Source organism: Leiobunum rupestre, chromosome 7 (assembly GCF_980474605.1).
Source record: "Leiobunum rupestre chromosome 7, qqLeiRupe1.1.hap1, whole genome shotgun sequence".
Taxonomy (NCBI): domain Eukaryota; kingdom Metazoa; phylum Arthropoda; class Arachnida; order Opiliones; family Sclerosomatidae; genus Leiobunum; species Leiobunum rupestre.
This window is the reverse complement of record NC_143390.1, coordinates 29,796,615-29,810,195: the sequence shown is the minus strand read 5'-3', so window position 1 is coordinate 29,810,195 and position 13,581 is coordinate 29,796,615. Positions and strand designations below refer to the sequence as shown.

At 32.9% G+C, this 13,581-nt stretch overlaps 4 protein-coding genes across 4 annotated transcripts; 3 read left to right on the top strand and 1 right to left on the bottom strand.

The window, feature by feature from the left end:
- The first annotated feature begins 3,894 nt into the window (after positions 1 to 3,894).
- LOC149936012 (p21-activated protein kinase-interacting protein 1-like) lies at positions 3,895 to 5,660 on the top strand. Its single transcript, XM_090153045.1, has 10 exons — positions 3,895 to 4,051; positions 4,167 to 4,329; positions 4,401 to 4,521; positions 4,585 to 4,712; positions 4,793 to 4,875; positions 4,935 to 4,997; positions 5,060 to 5,157; positions 5,227 to 5,329; positions 5,393 to 5,495; positions 5,552 to 5,660. The coding sequence occupies exons 1-10, from the start codon at positions 3,962 to 3,964 to the stop codon at positions 5,608 to 5,610; spliced, it is 1,011 nt and encodes a 336-aa protein (XP_090009171.1). The 5' UTR covers positions 3,895 to 3,961; the 3' UTR covers positions 5,611 to 5,660.
- Positions 5,661 to 6,332: 672 nt separating this feature from the next.
- On the top strand, positions 6,333 to 7,116 carry LOC149936011 (transmembrane protein 14C). Its single transcript, XM_090153217.1, has 4 exons — positions 6,333 to 6,543; positions 6,612 to 6,713; positions 6,768 to 6,855; positions 6,920 to 7,116. The coding sequence occupies exons 1-4, from the start codon at positions 6,468 to 6,470 to the stop codon at positions 6,972 to 6,974; spliced, it is 321 nt and encodes a 106-aa protein (XP_090009343.1). The 5' UTR covers positions 6,333 to 6,467; the 3' UTR covers positions 6,975 to 7,116.
- Positions 7,117 to 7,122: 6 nt separating this feature from the next.
- Positions 7,123 to 9,500, bottom strand: NiPp1 (nuclear inhibitor of protein phosphatase 1). The gene is made up of 7 exons (XM_090153216.1): positions 9,320 to 9,500; positions 9,171 to 9,231; positions 8,793 to 8,946; positions 8,436 to 8,641; positions 8,239 to 8,377; positions 7,866 to 7,930; positions 7,123 to 7,797 (listed from the first exon to the last, which is right to left on the bottom strand). Exons 1-7 carry the CDS (start codon positions 9,346 to 9,348, stop codon positions 7,456 to 7,458), a joined length of 996 nt encoding a protein of 331 aa, XP_090009342.1. The 5' UTR covers positions 9,349 to 9,500; the 3' UTR covers positions 7,123 to 7,455.
- Positions 9,501 to 11,367: 1,867 nt separating this feature from the next.
- On the top strand, positions 11,368 to 13,258 carry Nf-YC (nuclear factor Y-box C). The gene is made up of 7 exons (XM_090181045.1): positions 11,368 to 11,515; positions 11,607 to 11,739; positions 11,808 to 11,879; positions 11,945 to 12,487; positions 12,555 to 12,734; positions 12,825 to 12,965; positions 13,028 to 13,258. The coding sequence occupies exons 2-7, from the start codon at positions 11,629 to 11,631 to the stop codon at positions 13,172 to 13,174; spliced, it is 1,194 nt and encodes a 397-aa protein (XP_090037171.1). The 5' UTR covers positions 11,368 to 11,515; positions 11,607 to 11,628; the 3' UTR covers positions 13,175 to 13,258.
- The last annotated feature ends 323 nt before the right edge of the window (positions 13,259 to 13,581 follow it).

Here is a 13,581-nt window from a genome sequence, read left to right as displayed (position 1 = left end):
ACAATAAACCCAGATTGAATTTTGCTCCCGCGTTACGTATAGAAGTCGAAGTTGCTGGCGTGCCTTGGTATAAGCAAAAGTAGCATTATGCTACTTTTGGTATAAGTAATTAATTAATTAAATAGGCCTTAAAACTACGTTATATTTCACTTTTTCAGAAAATATAAATAACTTAAAAAGACCAAGGTTTACCTATAAGAAATTTGCCTTGGATAAATTGCGCATTTTGAATCTCATTTTTTGGCCTTAATTTCAATAATAAATTAATAACTCATCCACCTTCCCTTCAATTGTTTCTAAAAAAAAATTATAACTTAACATAAAATAAAACGCTAAGAACTGTATGAACAGACAACTGGAGCGAAATTTAAAGTAAGGGCACTAATGTAATCATCCTCGGGTATTCGGGAAAAATAAAAATACTCATAAGGCAACTATTCATTTGTAAAACTAAAAAAATATTAAAATTAAAAATACAAAAAATACAAAAATAAAAATGTTTTTATCATATTTTGTATCCTTATCAAAGAAAATTGATACAAAAATGTTTTACATTGTATAAAAAAGTAGATAAAAAAATTCTAAAGTATACTGTATAAAAAACACTAAGTCGTTCGTCGTGTCGTGTCCGAAATGTCGCTTTTGCTAAAACACGGAAAAAATCCTCGCGACTCCCCCGCCAATAGTGATACCACCAACCGAAGTTGAACCAAGGCTTATCCGTGTAACATTTAACCCTTGGCTTAACTTTGCAAACCTCGCCAGGCCTCCCAAAAACGTTCTAAAATATTCGCGAAAACTTATATGTGTAATATTGTCGGCTACAGAAAACTATATATATATACATACATATATATACATGTACACGTAATGTGGTTATATATATAAAAAAGGCTTTTACTAGATATATAAAGAGAAAAATCACCATATTTTTGTGCAAACGCCATATTAAAAAAATAAAAAAACGATTTGTCAAAATATATTTGGCTCAAATAATGTGAAAATATTACCCAAAAAAATGTATATTATAAAGGCTCTTATACGTAATTCAATATTAAATGTGGGAAAAATATGATACTTATAAATACATAAATAGAGCCCGATGTATTAAATGTTTTCGTGTAGCAATTACAAGCAAAGTCACACGAAATAATTTAATTTTCCGAAATAGGTACAGGTACGAATATTTTTTCAAACTTAATAAAAAAAGGTAATTAGTGGTACGCTGTTTGCGATTGGTTGAGTGATTTATCTGGAAGGATTCTGATTGGTTGAAGAAAAGCTTCTGTCGAAGTAACTTAACAAAGACCAAGTAAACACTATATAAAAATATATATGCAATAATAATTTTTATTTAAATGTTTACAACTAAATTTATGGCGTTTTTTCTAATTAATAATAACAACAAAATAAGGAGCCCAAAATTTTTAACTCTAATCGTAAAGAAAATCGATATATAACGCGGCTTTTAAAATAAAATTTTTCGACTATAAATTTAAATGAAAAAAAAAACAACAATTGGGCTGTTTAAAAATAAATATGGCCAAAACATTGACGTCTATGATAAAACATTTTTTAAATATTATTTCGCTCAAAATTATCGTCTACATTCTTAGCTAAAATTTGAATAATAATTTCCGTACAATTGGTATATAATATCGGAAAACTTAATTGGTAATGGAATTAAAATTTTGGAATTTTCCAAACTCTACCAGAGATAGTCGATGATTTATAAAAATGAGGAACCAATCTAAAGCCAAATCCTGGCCCTCCTAACTGATAGAATACTGATAACGTTCTTCTTCCGTTTTCGTCGCTACACCCTAAACTTTCAAGTTCAATAATTAATGTCAAAACGGGTTCCAACTTCGGGATTAAAAGTAGAAAAGGGGATTAGTGAGAGTGCAAGAGAAGAGGGTTGAAAGTCATTCGTTTTAAGGCGGTCACTTTTAAACCGAGTAACATTAAGCCTTTACCCGATACTCTTTGAATTACAATGAGATGAGAAACTCCACTATTTATTTTAAAACCGTATTTTTCGTTTCGCGTTCTCTTTCCCGATGCAGTCGAGACTTTTAGTAAAAGTGTCGCGTCACATATGACTCTAGTTTATGTAAATGGAGTTGAAGTTATTTTTAAACCAGCTACATTGTATTTCCGACTTTCGCGTTGGCACCCTTAATTATCTAAATGTTAGAATAACGTTGTTACGAATATTGATATAAAAGAATATTTAGCGTATACTTATTTTAATTTATGGAAAACCTACGAATATCGGTACGAATCGTATCTGGAAACCTTAGAAATATTTAAATTTTTATAAGATTAATTTTAATCCCATTGGTTATGGTATTCGTTTTATCACTATTGAAAGGTTTCATTTCCAGATAAACCGAAAATTGAATTGTCCCTTTACTTTTTTTAAGCGGAGTTTTAGATACGAAATAACCTTACGAGGATAACTAATTGAATCTTAGCGTAAAAATAGCCCAACTCGAGTTATTCGGTATATCGCCTTAAGGCGCCTACGAGAGATGTTCCCCCCGTTTATAACGAGCGACTTAATTTGGCTAAAACCAAATTATGGTAGTAATTAGAATATCCGATTCGGCCCCGAAACTAGGGATAGTTTTGGAGATGGCGTGTGAGCGAGAGAGGCGGTAGCTTTTAGCGGGTGTAGTAGGGATGGCAATTCCCCGAGATGCATTAACACAAACGATAGCGAAAATCAAGCGCGCGGAAAAGCTGTATACCGGAGGAGGGCCTAGGCTTAACGTGTAAAAGCTAATCTTATTGTTCCCGGGCAATATTGCTAGGATGTGTCTGCGCGGAGAGGGAGGACGGAGAACGCGAAAAGCTATTTCGTAGCCGAGGCCTAGCTGACTATTCGGTTAAAGGCGGGGAGAGGCTAAGCTTACCTCTCTCAACTTCGTGCCGAGTTGTTAGATTATTCCTCGACTCTACTATAGCCCTATTGATTCGAATAAGTAGGAACCTAACCTAGTACGTAAACCGCGAAATATCGTGAAAATGGTAATCTATTTACCCACTAATGATATGAGAACTTTTGAAACTTAAGAAAATAAAATAAAAGGTTGTGCGAAAAGATACGAAAATAAAATGTTAGACTTATTTTTCTTTCAAAAACGGAATTCGATTTTTTTGGGAAAAGTTGTTTCCGTCATGTCGCGAAACTATTATATAATTAAAAAAATAAAGTGTAATAACATGAAAAAAGTATGATAATCTCGTAACTCGTGTATAAAAATTATTTCGTTACGACTAATTGTGAAGCCAAAAGCGTAACCCTCGAAATACTAAACCCCCTTCCTAAAAAACCCATATGGCCTCCTGGGCCTATTCACCCGCGAGCAAAGAAATAAACAATTGTACAATATTGTCGTCGCTATTTGCAAACAAATGAAAAAGACCGTTTCTGTGCACATAAATACACGTAAAATATACCGATGACTTTATGCAATGTCATGAAACCTAATGTTACACGAATTGTATTTATGTATCAGAAAGAGTATTTATATGGAAATAAATTTTGTATGCAAGTATAAAGTGGTTTTTATAAATGAAAATTTATGGTATTTCATCTGATATTGATCCAAACTCGTTTTTATTTCAAAAAACGTTCAATTATTCGAAAAATGATTCATTTCTATTTTCTATGACGTCGGAGACTATGGAAACTTGAAACCAAATTCTTTTCCCAGATGCAGCTTCTCCTATTATAGAAAAATAATCGCGTCCGAATCGAATCTCTAGCAGCGAAATGGCAAACACTTGTATTCTTCTCCACTGATGCTCCTCGGCCTCCTTTTTCGTAATATTTGTTTTCCGCTAGATGGCGGAACTGTCTGGGTTTCGCTGGAAATTTCATCCATGCTGTGGATCCGGTAATTTAGATACCACGTGTTTGTACTAAGACTTTCTATACATACTATTTGACAAAATGGAGGATGAAGAAACAATAAATTTGGAAATTATTGTTGGTACATACGAAGAATATGTATTAGGTTATCAGCTCTGCAGTGACAAAGATGTAAGTTATATAACCATAAAATGCCAAGGCTTAACGGCTGCATTAACTTTCAAAATTATCCAAATACAAAATAAAGTTGTTGGAATTGTAATAAGTAAATCTTTGAACTACGCAGGGCTCTTCTCTAAAACAATGTTTTGCAAATCAATCGCATATTGGTTCAGTACGCTGCGTTGATTCAAGTTCCAAGTTTATTGCAACTGGCAGTGTGGATGAAAGTGTAAAGCTCTTGAATATGAAAACGAGAAATGAATTTGGGACATTACTACAACATAATGGTATATCTCTTCAACTTACTTCAGGTGTTAGTATAATTTCTTGCGCTTATCAATGATTCTTGAATATTTAGGTACAGTAACAAGCGTGGAATTTATTGGGGATACTCATTTGGCCTCTGCGAGTGAAGATGGGAATATCTGCATATTCGCTACAAATAACTGGCAATGCCAGAAAACATTAAGAGGACATAAGTATGAGTTTTATTAAAAACAATTGTTTCTTTATATTGAATTGAGGTTTTAATTCTTCTCCAGAAAAGGAGTTACGTCAATATCAGTTCACCCGAGTCAAAAACTGCTACTTTCTGTATCGAAGGATAAATCATTGAAAACATGGAATCTTGTTAAAGGGAGATCAGCTTATGTCACTAATATTAAAGATGGTGCGTTATACGTCGTGAAATACTAATCTTGAAATCTTTGTTAACTGAATGGTTTTTCTATTTGTTATATTACATTTCAGTATCTGATTTAGTAAAATGGAGTCCGTCCGGCGATCATTTTGTGGTGGCAATTAAGAACAGATTAGATATTTATAGCACAACTGTAAGTATAAATATCCATTTTTATATCTTCAGTTATTTTAATTTTTATTCCATTTCTAGCAAGCTGGTGTAATTCATACAATTGATTTTGGGAGTCATATATTAACAGTTGACTTTTTAAATGTAATTATAGAAATATGATCTGAAAACTGAACAATTTTAATTAATATACGTTTATTTCTAAGGATAATGTAATAGCAATTGGTGGAGAGAGCCAAGATATACAGTTCCATTGTTTGGAAACACAGTCGTCTTTGAACACATTCAAAGCTCACGATAAGAGGTATTTTTAATTTAATAGAAAGGACTTTTTTTTCGTAATTATTAATTGTACGAACTTTATTACTTATAGAGTAAAAGTTTTAGAAAGTATAGAAGTTAGTGACAAAATAAGGTGGCTGGTTTCAACATCAAGCGATGGATTTATCAAAATATGGAAATTGAAAATGAAATCTGTATAAAACGATCTATTTTATTCAGTCAAATTAAAAAAATAATATTATAAATTTTGTTTATAGTTGAAGAAAGAACCAAAATTATTAGCTGAAGCAAATACAAAATGCAGACCAACATGTATGTCATTATTTGGAGTTAAAAAAAGTCCAGTCACAAAAGAGCAAAGTAAGTCAAATATTATTTAAATAAAATGGAAGAAAATTTATTGAATATTTTTTCAGATGAAGCTTCAGTTTCAGAGGATCCACCAAAGAAAAAGAAAAAAAAGATGGATGGTTAATTGATTTATTAAAGAAATTTATTAAATAGTAAGTTTGTATGTCTTATGCATATGATTAGGCTTAATTTTTATATTTCTAAATATAAAATAAGACACATTAACTTTTATTTATCCCTCAAATCTATTCGAAGTATCTATTTTGGATGAATTTTCGGGTGAAATTGTGAAATTTTTGGTCCAAAATAGTACTCAATAAAATAAACGCTATTTTCGACCGATTTTTGGGCCAAAGTAGACACGCCCAAATCTATTTTCTATAACTTGAGGTTGATTTATGCATAGGTTATAGGTTATTTATTGCCGTATTTTTATACGCTTGTAAAAATTCACTCTTTCGAAACAGAGTGGCTCCGTAGTGGAGCTCAGCAAAAATAGAACAAAAATTACTCAAATAAACGTAAACAAAGCAAAATTAAAATTAAACAGCAAAAATTAAAATTAAACAGTAAAATTTAAATTAAACAGTAAAGGTTAAATTGGGTTAAAGGTACTATCACAGTTAATATCGCGATTATAATTCTAAAAATAGTTAATAGTTAATATGCCCGGTACATAGGAACTGCAAAAAATATTGTGAATTAAAATTTAGTATTCTTTTGACGCTCCCACTTAAGCTTTTGCCACTTAACTAAAATAACATATAACCTTGAAAATGGCTCCCCCTGTTGTTCATTTTGGGAAAGTTGTTTTAATCGTAAATTCTGATTGGATGGAATGTTTTTGTGATAAAATATTGTCGTGTTTACAGTTTTAGCCACAGTTGTTTTCGTACGGTTCGTTAAGCAGCTGCTCAAGTTTTAAATTTTATGTTTATAAATATTTAACATTAGTAATTTTGATAATATAACATAAATAAAATGGGAGTTGATATTATAACTGTTGGCTATGCTGCCACAGTGGCTTTGGGAGGAATTTTTGGATTTATTAAAGCTGGTAAAAAATGTTATCTTTATATTTTATATTTGTCAAATTTAATTACTTATAAATAATTAATCTCTTAGGAAGTATTGGCTCACTAGCTGCTGGGCTATTATTTGGGGGATTAATAGGTTTCGGAGCGTATCAAACTTCAGTGAATCCTAACAATTACTACGTTGCTTTTGGTAAGATGACAACAAATTATGACTGATTCAGTAAAGAAATTTTGGTTGTTCTAGGATCCTCTATGATTCTGGGAGGTGTCATGGGATTTAGATTTTATAACTCTGGCAAATTTATGCCTGCAGGATTGATAGCAATTATGAGGTAAGTAAATTACACAGCAAATGTACCTTTGAATACCCATATTAAACCAACCTTTCCTTTGCAGTTTGGCCATTGTTACCAGGTTTACAATAAGAGCCCTTACTTCCGGTCACAAGTGAAATGGATTGTTTCATTTAAAAATTACATAAGCCAAATTTTCCATTATTTTTTTACTCTCTCACAATTGCAATACTTAAAAATGTTTCTTAATGTTGGTGTTTGTAAGAATTTCATATTAAATAGTACAAGGTTTTCTTTAAACGAGTTTAATGAATGAAATGATAAGCAATGATACATTCAAAATGGAAAAATTTCCAAGTCAAAGAGCTTTTAAATCTTCTTGCTACGTGTAATATGCACAAGTATTCGTAGCTGGTAATTACGCTATTATGTACATTTATTTACCATGTGGAGGCGACCTTCCAAAGTTCATCGTAACTTTTGTAGGGCTTTGCGTTCTGAGTAAAAATGTCAGTAAAAAGTGGTAAATTCCCTCCTTTTGCGTAAAGCACTATGAAACGGCAGTCTCACGAATACTTCTTACAGGTAACGACGAAACTAATCAGATTCAAATTATATGGTAATGCAACTGGTTTGTTATTAAACCAGCAGTGATGGCACAGGTTTCTTCCCTGGCCAGGCTTCTTTGGCATATTTCTTTTTCCTGGGTTCAGGGGGCATATTCGTCTCTTGCGTACGAACTGAATTGGGAACAAGAGTGACTGGTTGAATTTCTTCTTCAATAGGAGCCAGTTCAACATCAGGGGCAGGATTAGGAAGGTGTATCCCAAGTTTAGCAGATAATGTCGGAGAGAACAGAGGGTTGATGTGGGACATGTTATCATGATCTTTCCCAAAGTTTTGACCATGGTAAGAGCTGTAATGATCCGCTCTCCTATCGTTACTCATTACACCCATCAGCGATCCTTCTGTTTTTAGTTTCTAAGATAATAAATAAATAAAATAAATAATGCTCCTGCTCTCTTTAACTTAGCCAAATGTTTAGTTACTTTAGTTGGTATAACAGCCGTGTGGATTAGATTGCGGAATTTCCCTACAGATGGATCAACATCCTCTGAAAATAATATCCTTATTTTAGTTTCGAGTAAATTTATCAAATCTTATTTTAGTTTTGAGTAAATTTATCGAATCTTATTATAGTTTTGAGTAAATTTATCGAATCTTATTTTAGTTTTGAGTAAATTTATCAAATCTTATTTTAGTTTTGAGTAAAATTTATCAAATCTTATTTTAGTTTAGAGTAAATTTATCGAATCTTTAGTTTAAGAGTAAATTTATCAAATATTATTTTTGTTTCGAGTAAATTTATCAAATCTTATTTTAGTTTCGAGTAAATTTATCCAGAGTATTGTTGGTTTATACCGGGGTTAATTATATCCTCCTCATCACGAAATGTAATGTTAATTCCTTTCCTCTTGCGATTTGGTGGTTTTATTTCATCATCAGGTATTCCAAGCATTGAAATTCTCCTATTATGGGCGGTGTTGAACTCTGTCAAGTTCTAAAGATAAATCTCATTTTTAGTTGATTATGAGGGGCTGGTTGTAGATTTTATTTACATCAAGTTCGGTTTCTGTCTCGGGTAACCCCAAAAGCCCTCCTTCAATTTCTTCGCCCAATTCATCAGTGGTTCTTGTTCCCTTGTGGGGTCTTTCCCTGAGAATGTAATTTCTCGTGGAAGCCCCAAAATGGAAAACACTGTCAACTGGAAGTTGGGTTGGTTTTTGTTTTTCTAATCGCACGCTTCCTATGAATGTCCCATGCGCTGCATAGTTTTTAAAAAATTTAGTTTTATATAGTTACATTTAATTTTTTAAATGTTTCATCTAATCCCTAACTTAAAATCTGAGGTTATTTTAATTTGACTGACAATCTCTAAGGATTTTACCTTAAAGGCACTCTAGAGAAATACGTACTGCTTCCCAAGTCGACCAAAAAAGCTCTGTTTAGATGCTTGTGATATACAAGAGCAGAATGAACCCTGGAGCATGAGGCATGGTCAATGACAAAATCATTTAGCTGCGCATTTCTTCCAAATAAGTAACATTTCTTTTCATCGATCATAAGTTTCTATAATGGTAAAAACTTGTTATAAATTAAATTTCTTTTGACAATTACACATATTGTTAGAAAGTACATAACGTCCAGTTGAATATGCTTAACACATGGACGCCTAAAATTATCACTATTTTAATATAGCACTTTTTTTTCCGGCTCTAGCTGTAAGAATTTTAGAGTCCCAGCGTCCGAAAGGAAGTGCATAGTATGTTTTGGCTAATATATGTTAGACATACTTGTATCAATCTATCCCCTTTTAAAACGTCCAAATGCAATCCTATCGAGGGTTTCCCAGCCCTAGTATTAGAGAATTTAAATTAATAATGACACTTTAAACGGCATATTTACAATCATTGTAATACAATGATGTTTCTATGGATATTACCATGAGGGTATATCGTAGTGATTTGCCATTATTATTGTTTGAAAGAGCTCACTTTATATTTCACGCATTTGTTTTTTTAAAGAACATAAAAAGGTTTTGTTTTCAACATAACTTTTAATATCTTTTACAAAACATACTAAACAACACTTTTAACACTTCTTATTTTTACGTTTAGATGATAAAAGACTATGTAATTTGTAAAGCGGTTTAGATGAATTGTCTACAATTTATTCCTGTGGAGGAGAGGCAGATCAGAGATCCTGGCAGTTATAGAGATGCGAAACTCCGCCGAAAACCTGACAAAAAAATGCAAGCATCAGCGCCGCCCTTCGGCCGGAAGGAAGCGCCCGTTTCAAGCCGAGAGACGCAAAAATTGTAAACGCGTTTTATTTTCGAAATAAAGTTTTAAAATGCCTGGAACCTATTGTTCAGCGATTTTTTGTAATTTCTTTATTTAAGTTTCCAAAAGAAAAAGAACGGTGGGATATAACATAAGTTATTTTAATTAGAGTTACATTTTAATCTTTGTTTTTCAAAATACAGTTCAAAACAATGGCTAAAAAATGTAGCAAGACGCGATCTTTTTGAAAAAGATACCAATTATCTACATAATAATAATAAAATATGTGCCCTGCATTTTGAGGAGTCTTGTTTCATGAACAATAAAACCAGAAATAGAATAACACCAACAGCTATTCCTACCCTATTTTCTAAGGATTATAGGCAGGCATTGAAAAGTAAAAATAAATTATAATTACTATTTTTTTAAGTACAGCTAAATTACACAGTGTTTTTTAAAGGAAATGACCATTGCGCTAATAATATTAGTAGCTCAAACAAACATAACAAAGACCAGTTAGAAATAAACAACCTCAGGAATTGTGATACAAACTCTGGTATAATAATATAATACATTTATATAAGGTATTTGATTTAATAACAATTTCATATCAGAATCTAGGAAACGGGTACTAGAACAGCGTATCACCTGCGTAGAATATTTGGAAAACATAATCAAGTTTTTGTACGATTTTCCATTCACAGCACTTTGGAAAAACATAACCTAAACCATAAATATAACAAGGCCCAGAAACGTTTAGATCGAAAGTTACTTAAAGTTAATCACTAAATATTAACAAACTTTAAAATATTAGCGTAAATCCTTGATTTAGTCCTAATTTCTCAAAAATCCTGTTTCTTATTTCTTTATTGTGGTTAAACAAGGCCTAAAATATTTTAAAATGATAAACAGTTAAAATATGAACTTTATTTCAAATAAATTTTAAATATATACTAATGTATAAAAAAATACTTAAACTAATAAATTATAGTTCAATTCCAGTTTCAACTTGGTTTCTTCTTCGTTGGCGTTAGCCCCAAAAAAATGTAAACAACGGTAACAATCCATTGAATTGGGAATAATACTGCTAGAATTACAATTACGATTTCATGGTTACGCGGGACCTGTTCTGAGAAGACTGTACGAAATTCATCTTTATAATTAGGTGGTAGCGCCATCTATATTTTGTAAAGTTATATGGCTAAAAATAAATAATTATTAGCTAACTCACCGTAACTTGAGTTAAAAAGGATCGTGTTGACAGAATAAAATTATTTTTAAACAACTTCAAAGGTTTTTTTGTTACGAGAAATCATACATTTCAATTTCGCATCAGATTCGCAAAAAAATTCAATTGCAATATAGTTGCCACCACTAGAGACAGATGCCGCCACGGTAGAACGATAAAGTTGATAAAGTCTCCTTAATTATGGAACGAAATTGGTCCCGCGCCAGCTAGATTTAGTTGTACCTCTATTTATTCCCAACTCAATGTAACAATCCTAGGATCTCTGCGATTACTCCCCACGTACAGGCGTCGCTGCGATCGGCAAAAATTTGAAAAAAACTGGTTTGCTTAGGGTATAGGGAGTTTCGCATCTCTATAACTGCCAGGATCTCTGGGCAGATGGCGCTAAAATATTTCGAACTTTTTGGCGCCATCGGTAGGGTCTGGGACATGATTAAGGTTGCATTATTTCGAAAAGAGAGTTCCTTTTCTTTTTGACATTTTTTTAGCGTTTGGGTATAATCTTTTGGTATTTAATTTTACACTCAATTCTAAATCAACGTTATTTACTTAAAAAAAGAAATTCAAAAGTTTGTAATTTGCACGTGGTACTATTTTTATTATTACGGTACTTAACATTTGGATTTGCAAAGGCTTATTTTTCACACTGTGTAAGCTACAGTTTTATATTGAATGACATTTATTTAATTATTTAATAGATTAATTAAACATATTAACACGATGTCACAATCGGAAGTAAGCTATGTCAGCTCTGCCACTATGACTGAAGCGCATCAATTGCTTGATTCATTTTGGACACGGAGTATGGAAGATATACGGAATTTAAGCTCTGTAGGCATATATTTACATCCATCCAATTGTTCATAGTGTAATAAATAACATATCTTTATTGTGCATAGAACGATTTTAAAAACCAAGAACTGCCTTTGGCTCGAATAAAGAAAATCATGAAACTAGATGATGACGTTAAGGTGATAACATTTTAACTTTCAACATTTTAAAAAGACATTCAAAGTTTTTTCTTAATTTTTGTCAGATGATAAGCGCAGAAGCGCCTGTTTTGTTTGCCAAAGCTGCTGAAATATTTATCACTGAATTATCACTGAGAGCTTGGATTCATACCGAGGATAATAAACGTAGAACCCTTCAAAGAAACGATATTGCAATGGCCATTACAAAATATGACCAATTTGATTTCTTAATTGACATTGTTCCTCGTGACGAATTAAAACCCACCAAAAGACAGGAAGATAATGGCAGAGCTACAAACAATACTAGTGCAAATTCAACAACGGCAACCATCCCTGCCGATCAAGTTCAGTATTATTTCCAGTTGGCTCAACAGCACCAAGCTGCTCTACAGCAACAGCAAACACCAACAGCTACCGTCGGCGCTGTTGCTACCCAACAAGTTCAACAGCCAGCCCAATCCCAACAAAATAACCAGCCGGCTCAACAGGCGCAAGCGACTTCTCAACCACAACAAATTCAAATAATACAAGCGGCGACGACCCAACCTGTCTCTGTGCAAACTGCAAGTCCTACATTATCAGTTCCTTCTATGTTACAACTACAAGCTGTAAGACCCCGATTGATTCCTCAAATGAAAATATTAGTAATTTGATCGAGATTATAACACCCATCAGGTATCAGCGGATGGAACAGCCCAAGCTGGGCAGACTACGCAAGTTCAAGTGCAAGTTCAGCAAGGGAATCAAGCTACCCAACAAGTTCTACAGTTACCCTCTGGTCAGTTGGCGCAAACTGGAGGAATTCAAATCCTTCAGCAAGTTATGAACAGCAATGGAGAAATTCAACACATTCCTGTAAATTGAAATTCCGTAAATGACCTTGTGGTCTAAAATTACATTTTAGTAGGGCTTAATTGTATATGAACAAAATCTTAAATTTTTTAGATCCAACTAAATCAAGCGCAGTTACAACTTATACAAATGCAGCTTCAAGGACAAACTAATCAAGCCGCAAATGCTCAACAGCCAGTTATAATTCAATCACCCGCTGCGCAACAAGTACAAGTTCAACAACAACAGGCTAGGGTCAGTACTAAAGAATGTTTAATTTGTAAATTCTTCATTTCAACGTTAAAATTTTGTTACAGACTGTTTATCAGATCCAGCAAATTTCTCAGGGTGGTCAAGGCAATCCGACACCCGTATTTTTGACATCAACAGTTCCTGGTTCGACGTCTGTCCAAATACAAACTTTACAGGCGCAGACGGAGCAGGTTGAAGAGGAACAGTCATGATGATGACCACTGTAAACTACCACCAATTTGGGATGTACAGAAATTTTAAATAAAATTGAGAAAAACCCAAAATATAGACAAAAAGTCAAAAGTTAGGTTTGTAACTTTTAAGTCAAATTTCAAAGATTAGCCCAAGGACAGTAGATACAGGGACGAGAAAGTGTATTGGCGGACTCTGTTGGAATATATCACCTAAAACGACCTAAACGCGAGGAGAGTTAGTTGTAAACAAAAAAAATGGTGGTCACCTAATTTTAGCGGTTCTTGACGACGCTTAAGTGTTCAAAACAAATAGGCATTTTTTTATTTACGCTCATAGTTTTATTTTTAATTTAACATCAAAATGGTAAAAAATAACTACAATAATACTGTCCATGGTGAACCACGTCTTAACAATGGCCGCGGTT

Excerpts from the sequence above, each read along its gene's own strand:
- Nf-YC (XM_090181045.1), top strand. The coding sequence starts at position 11,629 with ATGTCACAATCGGAAGTAAGCTATGTCAGCTCTGCCACTATGACTGAA. Across the intron at positions 11,880-11,944 it reads AACTAGATGATGACGTTAAG|ATGATAAGCGCAGAAGCGCC; the intron begins GTGATAACATTT and ends AATTTTTGTCAG. Across the intron at positions 12,735-12,824 it reads GAGAAATTCAACACATTCCT|ATCCAACTAAATCAAGCGCA; the intron begins GTAAATTGAAAT and ends TAAATTTTTTAG.
- LOC149936012 (XM_090153045.1), top strand. The coding sequence starts at position 3,962 with ATGGAGGATGAAGAAACAATAAATTTGGAAATTATTGTTGGTACATAC. Across the intron at positions 4,522-4,584 it reads AAAACATTAAGAGGACATAA|AAAAGGAGTTACGTCAATAT; the intron begins GTATGAGTTTTA and ends ATTCTTCTCCAG. Across the intron at positions 5,330-5,392 it reads GGAAATTGAAAATGAAATCT|TTGAAGAAAGAACCAAAATT; the intron begins GTATAAAACGAT and ends TTTTGTTTATAG.
- NiPp1 (XM_090153216.1), bottom strand. The coding sequence starts at position 9,348 with ATGGCAAATCACTACGATATACCCTCATG. Across the intron at positions 8,378-8,435 it reads AGACAGAAACCGAACTTGAT|AACTTGACAGAGTTCAACAC; the intron begins GTAAATAAAATC and ends ATTTATCTTTAG. Across the intron at positions 7,931-8,238 it reads GGAGGATATAATTAACCCCG|AGGATGTTGATCCATCTGTA; the intron begins GTATAAACCAAC and ends TATTATTTTCAG.
- LOC149936011 (XM_090153217.1), top strand. The coding sequence starts at position 6,468 with ATGGGAGTTGATATTATAACTGTTGGCTATGCTGCCACAGTGGCTTTG. Across the intron at positions 6,544-6,611 it reads TTTTGGATTTATTAAAGCTG|GAAGTATTGGCTCACTAGCT; the intron begins GTAAAAAATGTT and ends TTAATCTCTTAG. Across the intron at positions 6,856-6,919 it reads GGATTGATAGCAATTATGAG|TTTGGCCATTGTTACCAGGT; the intron begins GTAAGTAAATTA and ends TTTCCTTTGCAG.